The sequence below is a fragment of the Schistocerca nitens genome, chromosome 12, assembly GCF_023898315.1.
Source record: "Schistocerca nitens isolate TAMUIC-IGC-003100 chromosome 12, iqSchNite1.1, whole genome shotgun sequence".
NCBI lineage: Eukaryota > Metazoa > Arthropoda > Insecta > Orthoptera > Acrididae > Schistocerca > Schistocerca nitens.
This window is the reverse complement of record NC_064625.1, coordinates 97,381,244-97,394,919: the sequence shown is the minus strand read 5'-3', so window position 1 is coordinate 97,394,919 and position 13,676 is coordinate 97,381,244. Positions and strand designations below refer to the sequence as shown.

At 43.5% G+C, this 13,676-nt stretch overlaps 1 protein-coding gene across 1 annotated transcript in view; it reads right to left on the bottom strand.

The window, feature by feature from the left end:
* LOC126215193 (unconventional myosin-Ib) overlaps positions 1-13,676 on the bottom strand; it is an 890,664-nt gene that overhangs the window by 212,105 nt on the left and 664,883 nt on the right. The window contains exon 13 of the mRNA XM_049941860.1: positions 13,172-13,405. Coding sequence (XP_049797817.1) covers positions 13,172-13,405 — 234 coding nt within the window. The remainder of the gene's footprint in view (positions 1-13,171; positions 13,406-13,676) is intronic.

Genomic DNA, 13,676 nt, shown 5'->3' with positions numbered 1-13,676 from the left:
GGGGTGCACAGGAGGCATCAGAACCAGTTGCGCCGCGCTGGCCGCCCGGATTATGCCGCTCGTTCTTTGTCCACAGATTTGGTCCGCGGCGGGTTCCAGCCGTGTCTTCCGACTTCGCTGCCGCCGCCGCTACCACGCCGACAGCCCGTCCCGTTGATGCCTCCCGTGCAGCTTCATCCGGGAGCGCCCCAGGTGGTTGCTCCGGCGCCTGCGGTCTCTCTTCAGTCGCCACCGCCTTCGGAGCTGATGGACGTCGACCCCTCAGCCGGGCCGCCTTCCCAAGCGGTGGCTGTGCAGCCTGTCCTGCAGCCGCTTTCCTTGGGCACCCCCAAGGAGTCTGACACCGCAGCGCCTCGTCCGGCGCCCACTCGGCAGCCGTCGACGCAGCGTCAGGAGACGCTGCCTCTCTTCGTGGGTCCCGACGCCCCGTCGCGTCCAGTACCAGAAGCTGCGCCCGTGGTCACAGGCGTGCACCCTGACCTCGGTTTTCAGTCGGTGTTTCCCGAGGCCCCGCGCAGCCAATGCTGGGGTGCGGACCGGGGACTGCCACCGACAACAGTCTCCGCCCCGGTCTCTTCTGCTACGCCTGCGGCCAGACCCCTCCCCCGCCGTCGACGCTCGCCACGTCATTATTCAACGACGGGGCGGCGTTTTGGGGGGGAGGAGTGTTGTATCCTAGCCAGTACTGCCACCCGAGCCCGCTGCCAAAAGGTTGGCAGCATCAAAGTCCGGACGCCGTCCGCATAAGCAGCGCCAGCGAGACAGGAAATCGCCGCAAGTCTGCGCGCGCCACCGCTGGCTTCTGGTTTCTTAAGCGATGGAGTCGCCAGCGCTAGGACAGTTCTGTACTCGCCGCTCAGTTGTATGCTCGCCACCGAATGGTGTACTTGCTAGTCAGTTGTGTGTTCATCGCAGCAGAGTTGTTGTTTGTCGTCAGCCGACGCTGACCTAGCCACTCCGACTCGAACTAGACAGATCTCTGTAGACACGGAGTTCACTACTGTGTTTCTGTATCTTCGTTAATAAAGATAAGTACCAACTTCTTTTTAATCAGAGTGTTTGGGTTTTCATCTTTCTGTTCACTGTTCCAGCGGACCGGTCGGCCCGCTATTAAAAGTGTGGCGGTGACTTCGTAAGCCGTTCCTACAGCGAATTGTTTGTCACTACGAACACCGCCACAAAACAAAGCCCTTCATCGGATGAAGAAGCACACATTGACACACGTGCGCACATGCATGGGCATGCACACATACACACAGGAAGGAGATGCAGTGGCCATGTGTGTGCGTGTGCGTGTGTTGTGAGATGAATGTGTGTGTGTGCGTGTGGGGGGGGGGGGGGGGGGGAGGGAGGCATCCTTGAGCTGACAAATGAAGAAAGAGCAAGAACAAAGAAGACTGATCTCAACATATAATCAAGATAAGTGCTAAATTATTTTAAGTGTGCTTCTCATTCTCATGTATTCTTGTATCAACAATGTAGGAAAAAACAGATTGCTACTTACTGTAAAGAAAACTTGTCAAGTTGCAGACAGGCACAAATAAAAGACACTTACATAGAGCTTTTGGCCACAGTCTTCATCAGTAAAACAGAGGCACACCATTCACACACCTCACACACACATGAATGCCAACTCTAGCATCTTGGGCCAGAATGCAACTATCATGTGGGATGTAAGCAACAATTTGCAAGGGGCAGGAAAGGGGAAGGAATAGTAGTGTATGGGCGGTGAGAGGGATGAATGCTGTCTTGTGGAGTGTGCAGGGACTAGACTGTCAACAGGTACAGCATCAGGATATGAATATAGTAACTGTACTGAAAGAACAGATACCACTGATGACCATGCAGCTTCTCTAGAAAGAAATGATAATTAATCAAAACCCTCAGCTGCCAAAAGATGTTGTCCATATACCTCAATGGGGACAGCTGAAAATGTGTGGCCCGACCAGGGCTCGAACCCGGGATCTCCTGCTTACATGGCAGATGCTCTATCCATCTGAGCCACTGAGGGCACAGAGGACAGCTTGACTGAGGAGACTTATCCCTTGCACGCTTCCTGTGAGACCCACATTCCCAACTGTCCACAATCTACATTCATAATGTTCCTAAAGGATATTTGCCCATTCACTCATTACTCACGCCAACTAAGGTGACGATTCCCGTAAGAGTTTGGGCAAAGTGTGCACATTCACACAGAAAAAGGTCAATGGCCAGGTAGCCTTTAACTATATGAATATAGTAACTGTTCTGAAAGAACAGATACCAATGATGACCATGCAGCTTCTCTAGAAAGAAATGATAATTAATCGAGACCCTTAGCTGCCAACAGGTGTTGTTATATAGTTAAAGGCTACCCGGCCATTGACCTTCTTCTGAGCGAATGTGCACACTTTGCCCGAACTCTTACGGGATTCGTCATCTTAGGTGGTGCAAGTAATGAGTGAATGGGCAAATTACCTTTAGGAACATTACCACTGTATTGAAACTTCCTGGCAGATTAAAACTGTGTGCTGGACAGAGACTCGAACTCGGCTGTGGCTGTGGCTAAGCCTTGTCTCCAAAATATCCTTTCTTTCAGGAGTGCTAGTTCTGCAAGGTTCGCAGGAGAGCTTCTGTTAAGTTTGGAAGGTAGGAGGCGAGGTACTGGCAGAAGTAAAGCTGTGAGGATGGGGCGTGAGTCGTGCTTGGGTAACTCAGTCGGTAGAGCACTTGCCCGCGAAAGGCAAAGGTCCCGAGTTCAAGTCTCGGTCCGGCACACAGTTTTAATCTGTCAGGGAGTTTCATTTCAGCGCACACTCCGCTGCAGAGCGAAAATCTCATTCTGATTACCACTGTAGGTTGTGGACAGTTGGGAATGTGGGCCTCACGGGAAGCGTGCAAGGGATAAGTCCCTGCTGTCACACTATCCTCTGAGCCCTCGGTGGCTCGGATGGATAGAGTATCTGCCATGTAAGCAGGAGATCCCATGTTCGAGTCCTGGCTGGGGCACACATTTTCAGCTGTCCCCATTGAGGTATATCAACAACACCTGTTGGCAGTTCAGGGTTTTGATTAATTATCATTACGGTGTCAGGAGGTTGAGGAGCAGGGAGCTGGGGGAAAAAGGAACAGAAAAGGAAAGGAGTGTTGAAAGATGGGTGGATGCATTGGCAGAGGACTGCAAATAAACAAGTTGAAATATGTGAATAGGGAGGAGATGATAGGACAGAGGGTGGTGGAAGCAGTTGGGTGATGCGTGTGGGGACAGTATGTTACCATAGGCTGAGGCCAGGAAAATTACTGGAGCGGAGAATGTGTTGGAAGGGTAACACCCATCTACGCAGTTCAGAAAAGCTGGTGGTGAAGGGAAGGATCCAGATGGCTCGGGTATTGAAGCAGCCACTGAAATCAAGTGTGTTATATTTAGCTCACAGTGGTCTACTTTGCTCTTATCCACAGTTTGGTGGTGGCTATTGATTCTGGTGGACACCTGGTTGATCATCATACCAAGCTGTGCAATGATTGCAGCAGAGCTGGAAAATGACATGGCTGCCTTCACAGGTGGTCCGGTTCCTGATGGGGTAGGTTAAACCTGTGACAGGACTGGAATAGGAAGTGCAGGTTTGTGGATTGGGCAGGGGTTGGGATTGGGAGTGGCATAGGGGTGGACTAGGATGTTTTGGAGGTTAGGTGGGAGACAGAATACCACATTTGGAATGGTGGGAAGTATCTCGGGTAAGATGTCCATCATTTCATGGCATGATTATATGTAATCATAGTCCTGGTGAAGGATGTTGTTCAGTTGACAATCTGGGGTGGTACTGGATGATTATGGGGACACTCCTTTGTGGCTGGTTCTTGAGGGTGGTGGGAGGAATGGGGGTGTGAAGCGAAATGGCACAGGAGATTTGTTTGTGGACTAGGTCTGGGGGATAGTGCCTGTCTGTGAAAGCCTTGGTGAGACTCTCAGCATACTGAGCAAGGGCGTTTTTGTCACTGGAGATGCGCTGTCTCCCAGTGGCCAGATGATATGGGAGGGAATTTTTTGGGATGAAAGGGATGACAACTGTCAAAATGTAAGTACTGTTGGTGGTTGGTGGGTTTAATGTGGACAGAGGTGGGGATGGAGCCATCAGAGAGGAGGTGGTCAACATCTAGAAAGGTGGCACGCTGGGTGAGGAGGACCACATGCAGTGAATGGGAGAGAAGGTGTTGCAGTTGTGAAGGAACAAAGATAGGGAGTCCTGGCCCTGAGTCCAGATCATGGCGATATCAACAATGAACTTGAACCTAGGTGGTCCATAAAAAGATTGGCATAGGAGGGTGCCATGTGGGTGGCCATAGCTGTGCCTCAGATTTGTTTACATCTCTCCCCTTCAAAAGAGAAGTAGCTGTGGGTTAGGATAAAGTTTGTAAGGTGTACGAGGAATGAGGTAGTGTGTTGGGAGCCTGAAAGATGTTGGGAAAGGTAGTGGTCAATAGTGGTAAGACAATGGGCATGAGGGATGTCGATGTACAGGGACAAGTACAGATCCAGGAGGTAAAGGGATGGGGATTGTGAAGACTTGGTGAAGGAAGTGGTTGGTGACTTTGATGTGGAAGACTAGATTAGGGGCAACTGATCAGAGGTGTTGGTCAATGAGGGCAGAAATTCTTTCAGTGGGGACACAATTATTAGCCACAATGGGGCATCCAGGATTGCTGAGTTTGTGGATTTTGGGGAGCATGTAGAAGGTGAGTGTGCGGGGTGTGACAGGGGTGAGGAGGGAAATGGATTCAGGGGAGAGACACTCGGAAGGGCCTAAGGCTTTAAGTAGGGATTGGAGTTTGTGATGGACTTCTGGGATGGAATCACTCTGACAGAGTTTATAGGTAGAGGAGTCAGGTAATTGCTGGAAGGCCACTATTGTTGATATTCCTACCTGGAGTTTCCCTTGTTTGATTAAATTCTTACATCACATGCATCTAAATCAATGAAGTTCAAAATAGTGCACTAATTCTATTTGATATAATTCAATCCAGAAGTTACATCCCTCTCTTGTGCTATCTTTGTTGTGTGTGATGTATACTAAATGGGAGAAAGGATATGGTAGAGAATGGTTGACACAATCTACAGGTTGCTTCAAGGATGAGTCTTCTCTCTTGCTATGGAGTGCCTGCTACAACAAAGCTCTCTAACACATTACTTGTAAATAGTCTATAGGTGTACCTTAGCCCTGGTTCATCACGTTATTCCATGCAAGTTACGTAGAAAAATCTCTGTGCAGTTTTGAAACTAGGAGTTTGCCTACAGACCATCATGGCCTCACTTTAAAAGACAAAATTTGTAAGGAAAAGGTACTGTTAAGCAGATTTTAATTGTTATGCAACACTACAAATAAAATGGAGCTATTAACATTGTGTGTACTTCCAGGTCCAGTGAGGCAAAAATTTGAGCAAATAATTTTACAGAATATTTTGTACAGGATATACATGAAACTTAAGAATCAAAATTTCAGAGATTTTTCAGACATATTTTCTGAATATTTTGGTATCAGGGCCCTTGGCCTCCCCTAGCTTGTTACAGAGTATTACTGTAATTACCATTTATTTAGTTTGTTTCCCAGCTACATTTGTTTATCTGAAAATGTCCTTACAACACCAAAAAGTGCATGTAACATGCAACCACCAAACCATACAATACAAAATAGACTGCAATGCAATGAGCTATGTACTGATGAAAAAGTACTGCCATGTGGTTGTCATCACTATGCAAACAGCTACATTTCGTGTCATTGTGTCGCTTGTCCAATGCACTGAGTGAACCCATACACAAGGTGCATATCAACCTGCTATTTACTACTAAATCTATCTGTACTGCAGTGTATCACAGTTAATGTGCAACTAATTCTGTCAAAAAACAAACCCAAGAGAAAACTGAGCAACCTTGAGAATGTAGAGTAAGATCAGCATTCTTTTTGTCAACAAAAAGTATTGTGAGTGAATAATACAAGTTTGTTTCCAAGCAAGACACACAGTGCATTTCACATTTACACTGTTTTACAGATATTTTCAGTGCCTTATACTGGGTTGGTGCACAAGTTCATAGAGGTTATCCATAAGTTTAATAAATACAACAGATACACATAACAGAGATTTTAGTCATCAATACAATATTCTCCTTCACTATTTACAACAGCCTGCCAATGCCGGAGTAACTTTTCGATTCTGCAAATCAAGAAACCACATGACTTTGAGGCAAAGAACTCATCAAGCAATGTTCAGAGTGCATTTTCATCCAGAAAAGAGGTTCCTTGAATGTTGTTCAATAGAGAGTGGAAAAGGCAAAAATCTGAGGATGCAAGATCAAATGAATAAGGTGGGTATAGATAAGCAGTTATTAGCATCCCACTTAGTAAATGAATCGACTTCATTTACTTCCGGTACGATGGATGTGGAAGAATTATGGGCAAATTTTAAACACATTGTAAATCACGTATTGGAGAAGTATGTGCCAAAAAAGTGGGTTACGGACAGAAAAGACCCACCGTGGTTTAACAGCGCAATTCAGAGAATGCTCAGTGAGCAAAGACAGTTGCACTCGTGGTACAAGAAAGATCAGGAGAATGAGGACAGGCAAAAGTTAGTAGAGATTCGTGCTGCTGTAAAAACAGCGATGCGTGAAGCATACAACCACTACCACCGTCATACCTTAGCAAAAGATCTTGCTGAAAACCCAAGGAAATTCTGGTATTGTTTAAAATTGGTAAGCGGGTCGAAGGCTTCCATCCAGTCACTCACTGATCAGTCTGGCCTGGCAACAAAACATAGCAAAACGAAAGCTGAAATTTTAAATTTAGCATTTGAGAAATCTTTCCTGCAGGAGGATCGTACAAACATATCGCCGTTTGAGTCTTGTTCAGATTCCTGTATGGAGGACATAGTGATAGACATCCCTGGGATTGGGAAGCAGCTGAATGGGTTGAAAATAAATAAATCGTCAGGTCCTGATGGGATTCCAATTCGGTTTTGCAGAGAGAGTACTCTACTGCATTGGCTCCTTACTTAGCTTGCATTTATCGTGAATCTCTTGCCCAACGTAAAGTCCCGAGCGACTGGAAAAAAGCGCAGGTGATGCCTGTATATAAGAAGGGTAGAAGGACGGATCCTCAAAATTACAGACCAATATCCTTAACATCGGTTTGTTGCAGGATTCTCGAACATATTCTCAGTTCGAATATAATGAATTTCCTTGGGACAGAGAAGTTGCTGTCCATGCATCAGCACAGCTTTAGAAAGCACCGCTCCTGCAAAATGCAACTCACCCTTTTTTCACAAGATATCTTGCAAACCATGGATGAAGGGTATCAGACGGATGCCATATTCCTTGACTTCCAGAAAGCGTTTGACTCGGTGCCCCACTGCAGACTCCTAACTAAGGTACGAGCATATGGGATTGGTTCCCAAATATGTGAGTGGCTCAAAGACTTCTTAAGTAATAGAACCCAGAACGTTGTCCTCGATGGTGAGTGTTCATCGGAGGTGAGGGTATCATCTGGTGTGCCCCAGGGAAGTGTGGTAGGTCCACTGTTGTTTTCTATCTACATAAATGATCTTTTGGATAGGGTGGATAGCAATGTGCAGCTGTTTGCTGATGATGCTGTGGTGTACGGGAAGGCGTCGTCGTTGAGTGACTGTAGGAGGATAGAAGATGACTTGTACAGGATTTGTGATTGGTGTAAAGAATGGCAGCTAACTCTAAATATAGATAAATGTAAATTAATGCAGATGAATAGGAAAAAGAATCCTATAATGTTTGAATACCCCATTAATAGTGTAGCACTTGACACAATCACGTTGATTAAATATTTGGGCGTAACATTGCCGAACAATATGAAGTGGGACAAGCATGTAATGGCAGTTATGGGGAAGGCAGATAGTCGTCTTTGGTTCACTGGTAGAATTTTGGGAAGATGTGGTTCATCTGTAAAGGAGACCGCTTATAAAACACTAATACGACCTATTCTTGAGTACTGCTTGAGCGTTTGGATCCCTATCAGGTCGTATTGAGGGAGGACATAGAAGCAATTCAGACGCGGGCTGCTAGATTTGTTACTGGTAGGTTTGATCATCATGTGAGTGTTATGGAAATGCTTCAGGAACTTGAGTGGGAGTCTCTGGAGGAAAGAAGGCGTCCTTTTCATGAATCGCTACTGAGGAAATTTAGAGAACCAGCATTTGAGGCTGACTGCAGTACAATTTTACTGCCGCCAACTTATATTTCATGGAAAGACCACAAAGATAAGGTAAGAGAGATTAGGGCTCGTACAGAGGCATATAGGCAGTCAGTTTTCCCTCGTTCTGTTTGGGAGTGGAACAGGGAGAGAAGATGCTAATTGTGGTACGAGGTACCCTCCACCACGCACCGTATGGTGGATTGCGGAATATGTATGTAGATGTAGAAAGACTTCCCAATGCAACCCTGGCATAGCATTTTTTGTCTATCTAGCAGAATGCGGGCAGCGCGTGTTATCATGGAGTAGCATCACTTCACACAGTCTTTCTGGTCATTATTCTTGGACTGTGTCTGCAAGACATCTCAGCAGTAGTGATTACACCTCCAGGAAGCAATTCGTAGTACACCACACACTCGCTGTTCCATCTGATGAATCATGTTACCTTTCATGGATACACGTAGGTCTTTGTATGGGAAGTTGCTGCTTTGTCTGGGCTCTGCCATTCCATTCTTTTTTCTTACATTAGCATAAAGACACCATTTTTCTGTCACTAGTAATGGTACGGGATAGAAATGGTCAATATTGTTTATGAGCCAACTGGTGACAAGCAAGCAGAGATGTACATATGGCCACCTTCTTAATTTTGTGATATTGACTTAGACCATGCAGTACCCATACACCCAACTTTTGAAACTTTCCCACCCCCCACACCAACGTCACACGGTGGTGGAATGATCACAGTTCATCACATTTGCAGTTCTCGAGTAAATGACATGTACCAGTGTCAATTTACGGGTTTAAATGATCTTCATCAAACCCTGAAGGTCTTCCTGAATATGGAGAGTCACTAATGTCAAAATGATACTCCTTAAAATGAGAAAACCATTTTCTAGCTGTGATCTGTCCAACAGCATCATTCTCATACATGCCACAAATGTTTCTGGCTGCCAACCTAATAGATACACACATAAATGGGAGCGGGGAGGGGGGGAGGTATAGAAATCAATTAATTACTCTGTAACTAGCTATTGCAGACCATGAGTCCCTTATACCGAAGTAATAACAAAAAAATATCCGTGAACAACCCCCAACATTGTGTCAGTGGAGCTTAGTCAGGTTCACCATGTACACAAATAATAAACAAAAATCACGATAGGAAACCACACAGAAATTGACGAATGTTGAATGGGACACAGACACACAAAAATGTTAGAAATTCTCACTAGCTTCAAATCCTTCATGCCTATCTAGCTGTAGTATGAGATGAAAATGAAAACTGCTTAACCTGCCACTTACTTCTCAATATAATCCATTTCTAGTTCAGTACAGTTTGTCCAACATTTTTCCAGAGAGCAGGTCCCACCCCTAAACTTTGATTCTGGAACCTCCAACCTATGACTTCCATAACCTGTATGACAGATGCTGAAGATTTCTCAACTATAATTTTTTTTAGGCATGGAAATAGGTGGAAGTTAAGGGGTCACAAATTTGGACAATGTTTCAACAGTTCAAATTTCAAACCTGTCACATTTCCCAGTGTCAAGTACCTTTGTCTATATATGTATTGTACTGATTCTATTCTATTTAGCAAATCTGTTAGGTCGAATAATTGGCTGTGCACAAATTTTCAGCAATAAGACTCACAGCCATGTTCAGATGAATATTGAGGAATGATGGGCTGGTCCCCTATATGTCCTGATATGCCCTACATCAACACTGGTAGTGAACTTATATACGGCAGACTTCAAAGGAGAAGATTTTGGAATACTCCATTCCAAAACAGATGTTACCACTATTACGTGAATAACATATTTCTCCCGTGGTCACTCGTGTGGTAAACTTTGAACAAGTTTCTGCATATCTGAATTTGTACCATACTAACACACAGTTCACCACAGAGATGGAGCAAGATGGAATCTGCCCATTCCTGGGTGTCCTACTGAGACAAGAAGACGATCTCATAGTGGGGCACAGTGTATGCAGGAAACATACATACAATGATTTACATGAATGTGCATCCAGTTGTCAGCACAATATGAAGCATGAGAGAGTCTTACAACAATAGTTCATAGAGTAACAAAATAAACAGAGCTGCAGGAGTGCATTAAGTATCACCAGGAATTGTGTAACATTGTACTGTGATAGACATAACGGAGAATCTTACATGCTTGGCAATGCACATTTGATGCTTGCTGCATTTTGATTTTGCCTAATGACAAATTAATTTTAAGAACTTGATAATGGGGTCGACCAAGAAACATGATGCGCCTTGTAGCAAGCTAGCTCAAACATGAAAGCACGATGAGCTTTCGACCCCCATCTCAAGTGAATACAGGCAGGAAAACTGGTGAAAGAAGGTGACAGGATCATTGGATGACACAGCATTGATTGTGTGTTCCACTCACCTCTCCAGACGTCAGTTTTGTTAGGGTCTATGATGGACGATATCAGCCTTCATGAGACAAAAGTCTATTGCAGCCTCTGCCAGTGTGGTGAAGTGTAAATTCTTGAGACAGTATGCACAACTGAGGTGAGTCACCACGAGCATAAATATCGTGTAAAACACGGCCAGGCCATCAACATGGCAGTTGCAGGCACTGCTTAAAAACTCACCATGTCTGGGCTATGAAAAAATAAAGGTACTCCAAAATATTCTTCCTAGGACTGTGTGCTTAAAGAAGGGCCACAAAACTGACTTGAGCTGAAGATGATAAACAAAGACAGTTGATTCTCTTTTATTTGCAAACATCTTGTTTGCATTCGGTGAATTTATGATAGTTAACTAGGGCCCGGCAGTAGACAACTTTCCATTAGAACTACTGACAGCCTTGGGAGAGCCAGGCCTAAAAAATCTACCATCTAGTGAGCAACATGTATGAGACAGGCGAAATACCCTCAGACTTCAAGAAGAATATAATAATTCCAATCCCAAAGAAAGCAGGTGTTGACAGATGTGAAAATTACCGAACTATCAATTTAATAGGCCATGGCTGCAAAATACTAACACGAATTCTTTACAGACAAGTGGAAAAACTGGTAGAAGCACACCTCGGGGAAGATCAGTTTGGATTCCGTAGAAATGTTGGAACATGTGAGGCAATACTGACCCTACAACTTATCTTAGAAAATAGATTAAGGAAAGGCAAACCTACATTTCTAGCATTTGTAGACTTGGAGAAAGCTTTTGACAATGTTGATTGGAATACTCTCTTTCAAATTCTGAAGGTGGCTGGGGTAAAATACAGGGAGTGAAAGGTTATTTACAATTTGTACAGAGACCAGATGGCAGTTATAAGAGTCGAGGGACATGAAAGGGAAGCAGCTGTTGGGAAGGGAGTGAGACAGGGCTGTAGCCTCTCCCCGATGTTATTTAATCTGTATATTGATCAAGCAGTAAAGGAAACAAAAGAAAAATTTGGAGTAGGAATTAAAATTCATGGAGAAGAAATAAAAAGTTTGAAGTTCGCCGATGACATTGTAATTCTGTCAGAAACAGCAAAGGACCTGGAAGGGCAACTGAACGGAATGGACAGGGTATTGAAAGGAGGATAAAAGATGAACATCAGCGAAAGAAAAACAAGGATAATGGAACGAAGTCGAATTAAATTGGGTGACGCTGAGGGAATTAGATTAGGAAATGAAATGCTTAAAGTAGTAAATGAGTTTTGTCATTTGGGGAGCAAAATAACTGATTATGCTCAAAGTGGAGAGGATATAAAATGTAGACTGGCAATGGCAAGGAAAACGTTTCTGAAGAAGAGAAATTTGTTAACATCGAGTATAGATTTAAGTGTCAGGAAGTAGTTTCTGAAAGTATTTGTATGGAGTGTAGCCATGTATAGAAGTGAAACGTTGATGATAAATAGTTTAGACAAGAAGAGAATAGAAGCTTTCGAAATGTGGTGCTACAGAAGAATGCTGAAGATTAAATGGTTACATGACATAACTAATGAGGAGGTACTGAATAGAATTGGAGAGAAGAGAAATTTGTGGCCCAACTTGACTAGAAGAAGGGATCGGTTGGTAGGGCATATTCTGAGGCATCAAGGGATCACCAATTTAGTATTGGAGGGCAGCGTGGAGGATAAAAATTGTAGAGGGAGACCAAGAGATGAATATACTAAACAGATTCAGAAGGATGTAGGTTGCAGTAGGTACTGGGAGATGAAGAAGCTAGCACAGGATAGAGTAGCATGGAAAGCTGCATCAAACCAGTCGCTGGACTGAAGACCACAACAACAACTAGTTTTGACTACAATGAGCCATCACTGAATTAAAAGTTCAGAAAAGACAAAAATATAAAATTACTGTTAAATGTAAACTGTTTTAAAAATTTTGAAAAGTGCAGAGTAAATATAAAAATTAAAAATATACCTTGTATATGTGTGACAGAAAGAGATATTCAGTGACAAAGAAGTTAAGACATTAGAAATTCAAAACTGATTTTTTAAAATACAGATTTGTGCAATTTAAAAAATTAATTAATTAACAGCCTAATAAGGCAGAATTCCTTTGGGGTGATCAGTAAAAATTGCTGGCTAAAAAGTGTTTATTTTTTGTTAACTTTGCAATGTTCTGTCATGTGAGAATGAAAAATTCAATTAACCATCAAATACGACCTCTGCATTAATCCAGTACACTGACTGAATCCCTCTCCCCTTCCCCTTTCCTTTCTTCCTTCCCCCACAGCTCTTCAGAATATTTATGCAACAAAAGGCAACAACAGATGATATTTATAACACTATCTACCAAGGGTTCAGAACAACACTTCACTTTCCCACACACGAAGTGCCAATAAACATTTTGTGTTAAATAGTTTATGAATTAAATGTGTCTAATTTCTTGCTATTACGTGCTATTGTACAGCATATCATGCATTACTTTTATATGTATTATAATTAGTACTGCTAATACTAGGTTTATTATTAAAGGGCATGCAATAGCATTTCACTTGGCAGACACCCACTACATGCTACCTTCTCTATGAGGCTGCAGATGGCGGAATTGTTGAAGAAGTCAATGTGTGTCCACTCGAGTCCTTCCCGGACATACTCCTCCTGCTCTTCCCGTAACGCCATCTCTACAACCACTTGGTGCAGTTTCTCATTGCAGAAGTTGATGATCAGCTGCTCGAACCCATTTTTGTCAAAAACTTCAAATCCGTACACATCGAGGATACCGAGAACTTTTCTCCGTCCGTATCTTTTCACCTGGATTACGAAAAAGAGAGATCAACTTAAAAACATGGCACACATGATGTTCATTTATTAGTATGCTATAACACTTTTTCCAGCAATGGAAAACAAATATAGAAAAATCATTTATTAAATAGGAAACTGAGAGACCATTGTAATTGTTTTTTTAAGTTGTTTATAAACAGTAATGAGTCATTCACAATTAAGCTCCTGAGCTACTCACGAATGATGACATGCCGTACAGAGATGGAAGGGATTAATACTTGTGGTACTGCTGGTTCCCAAC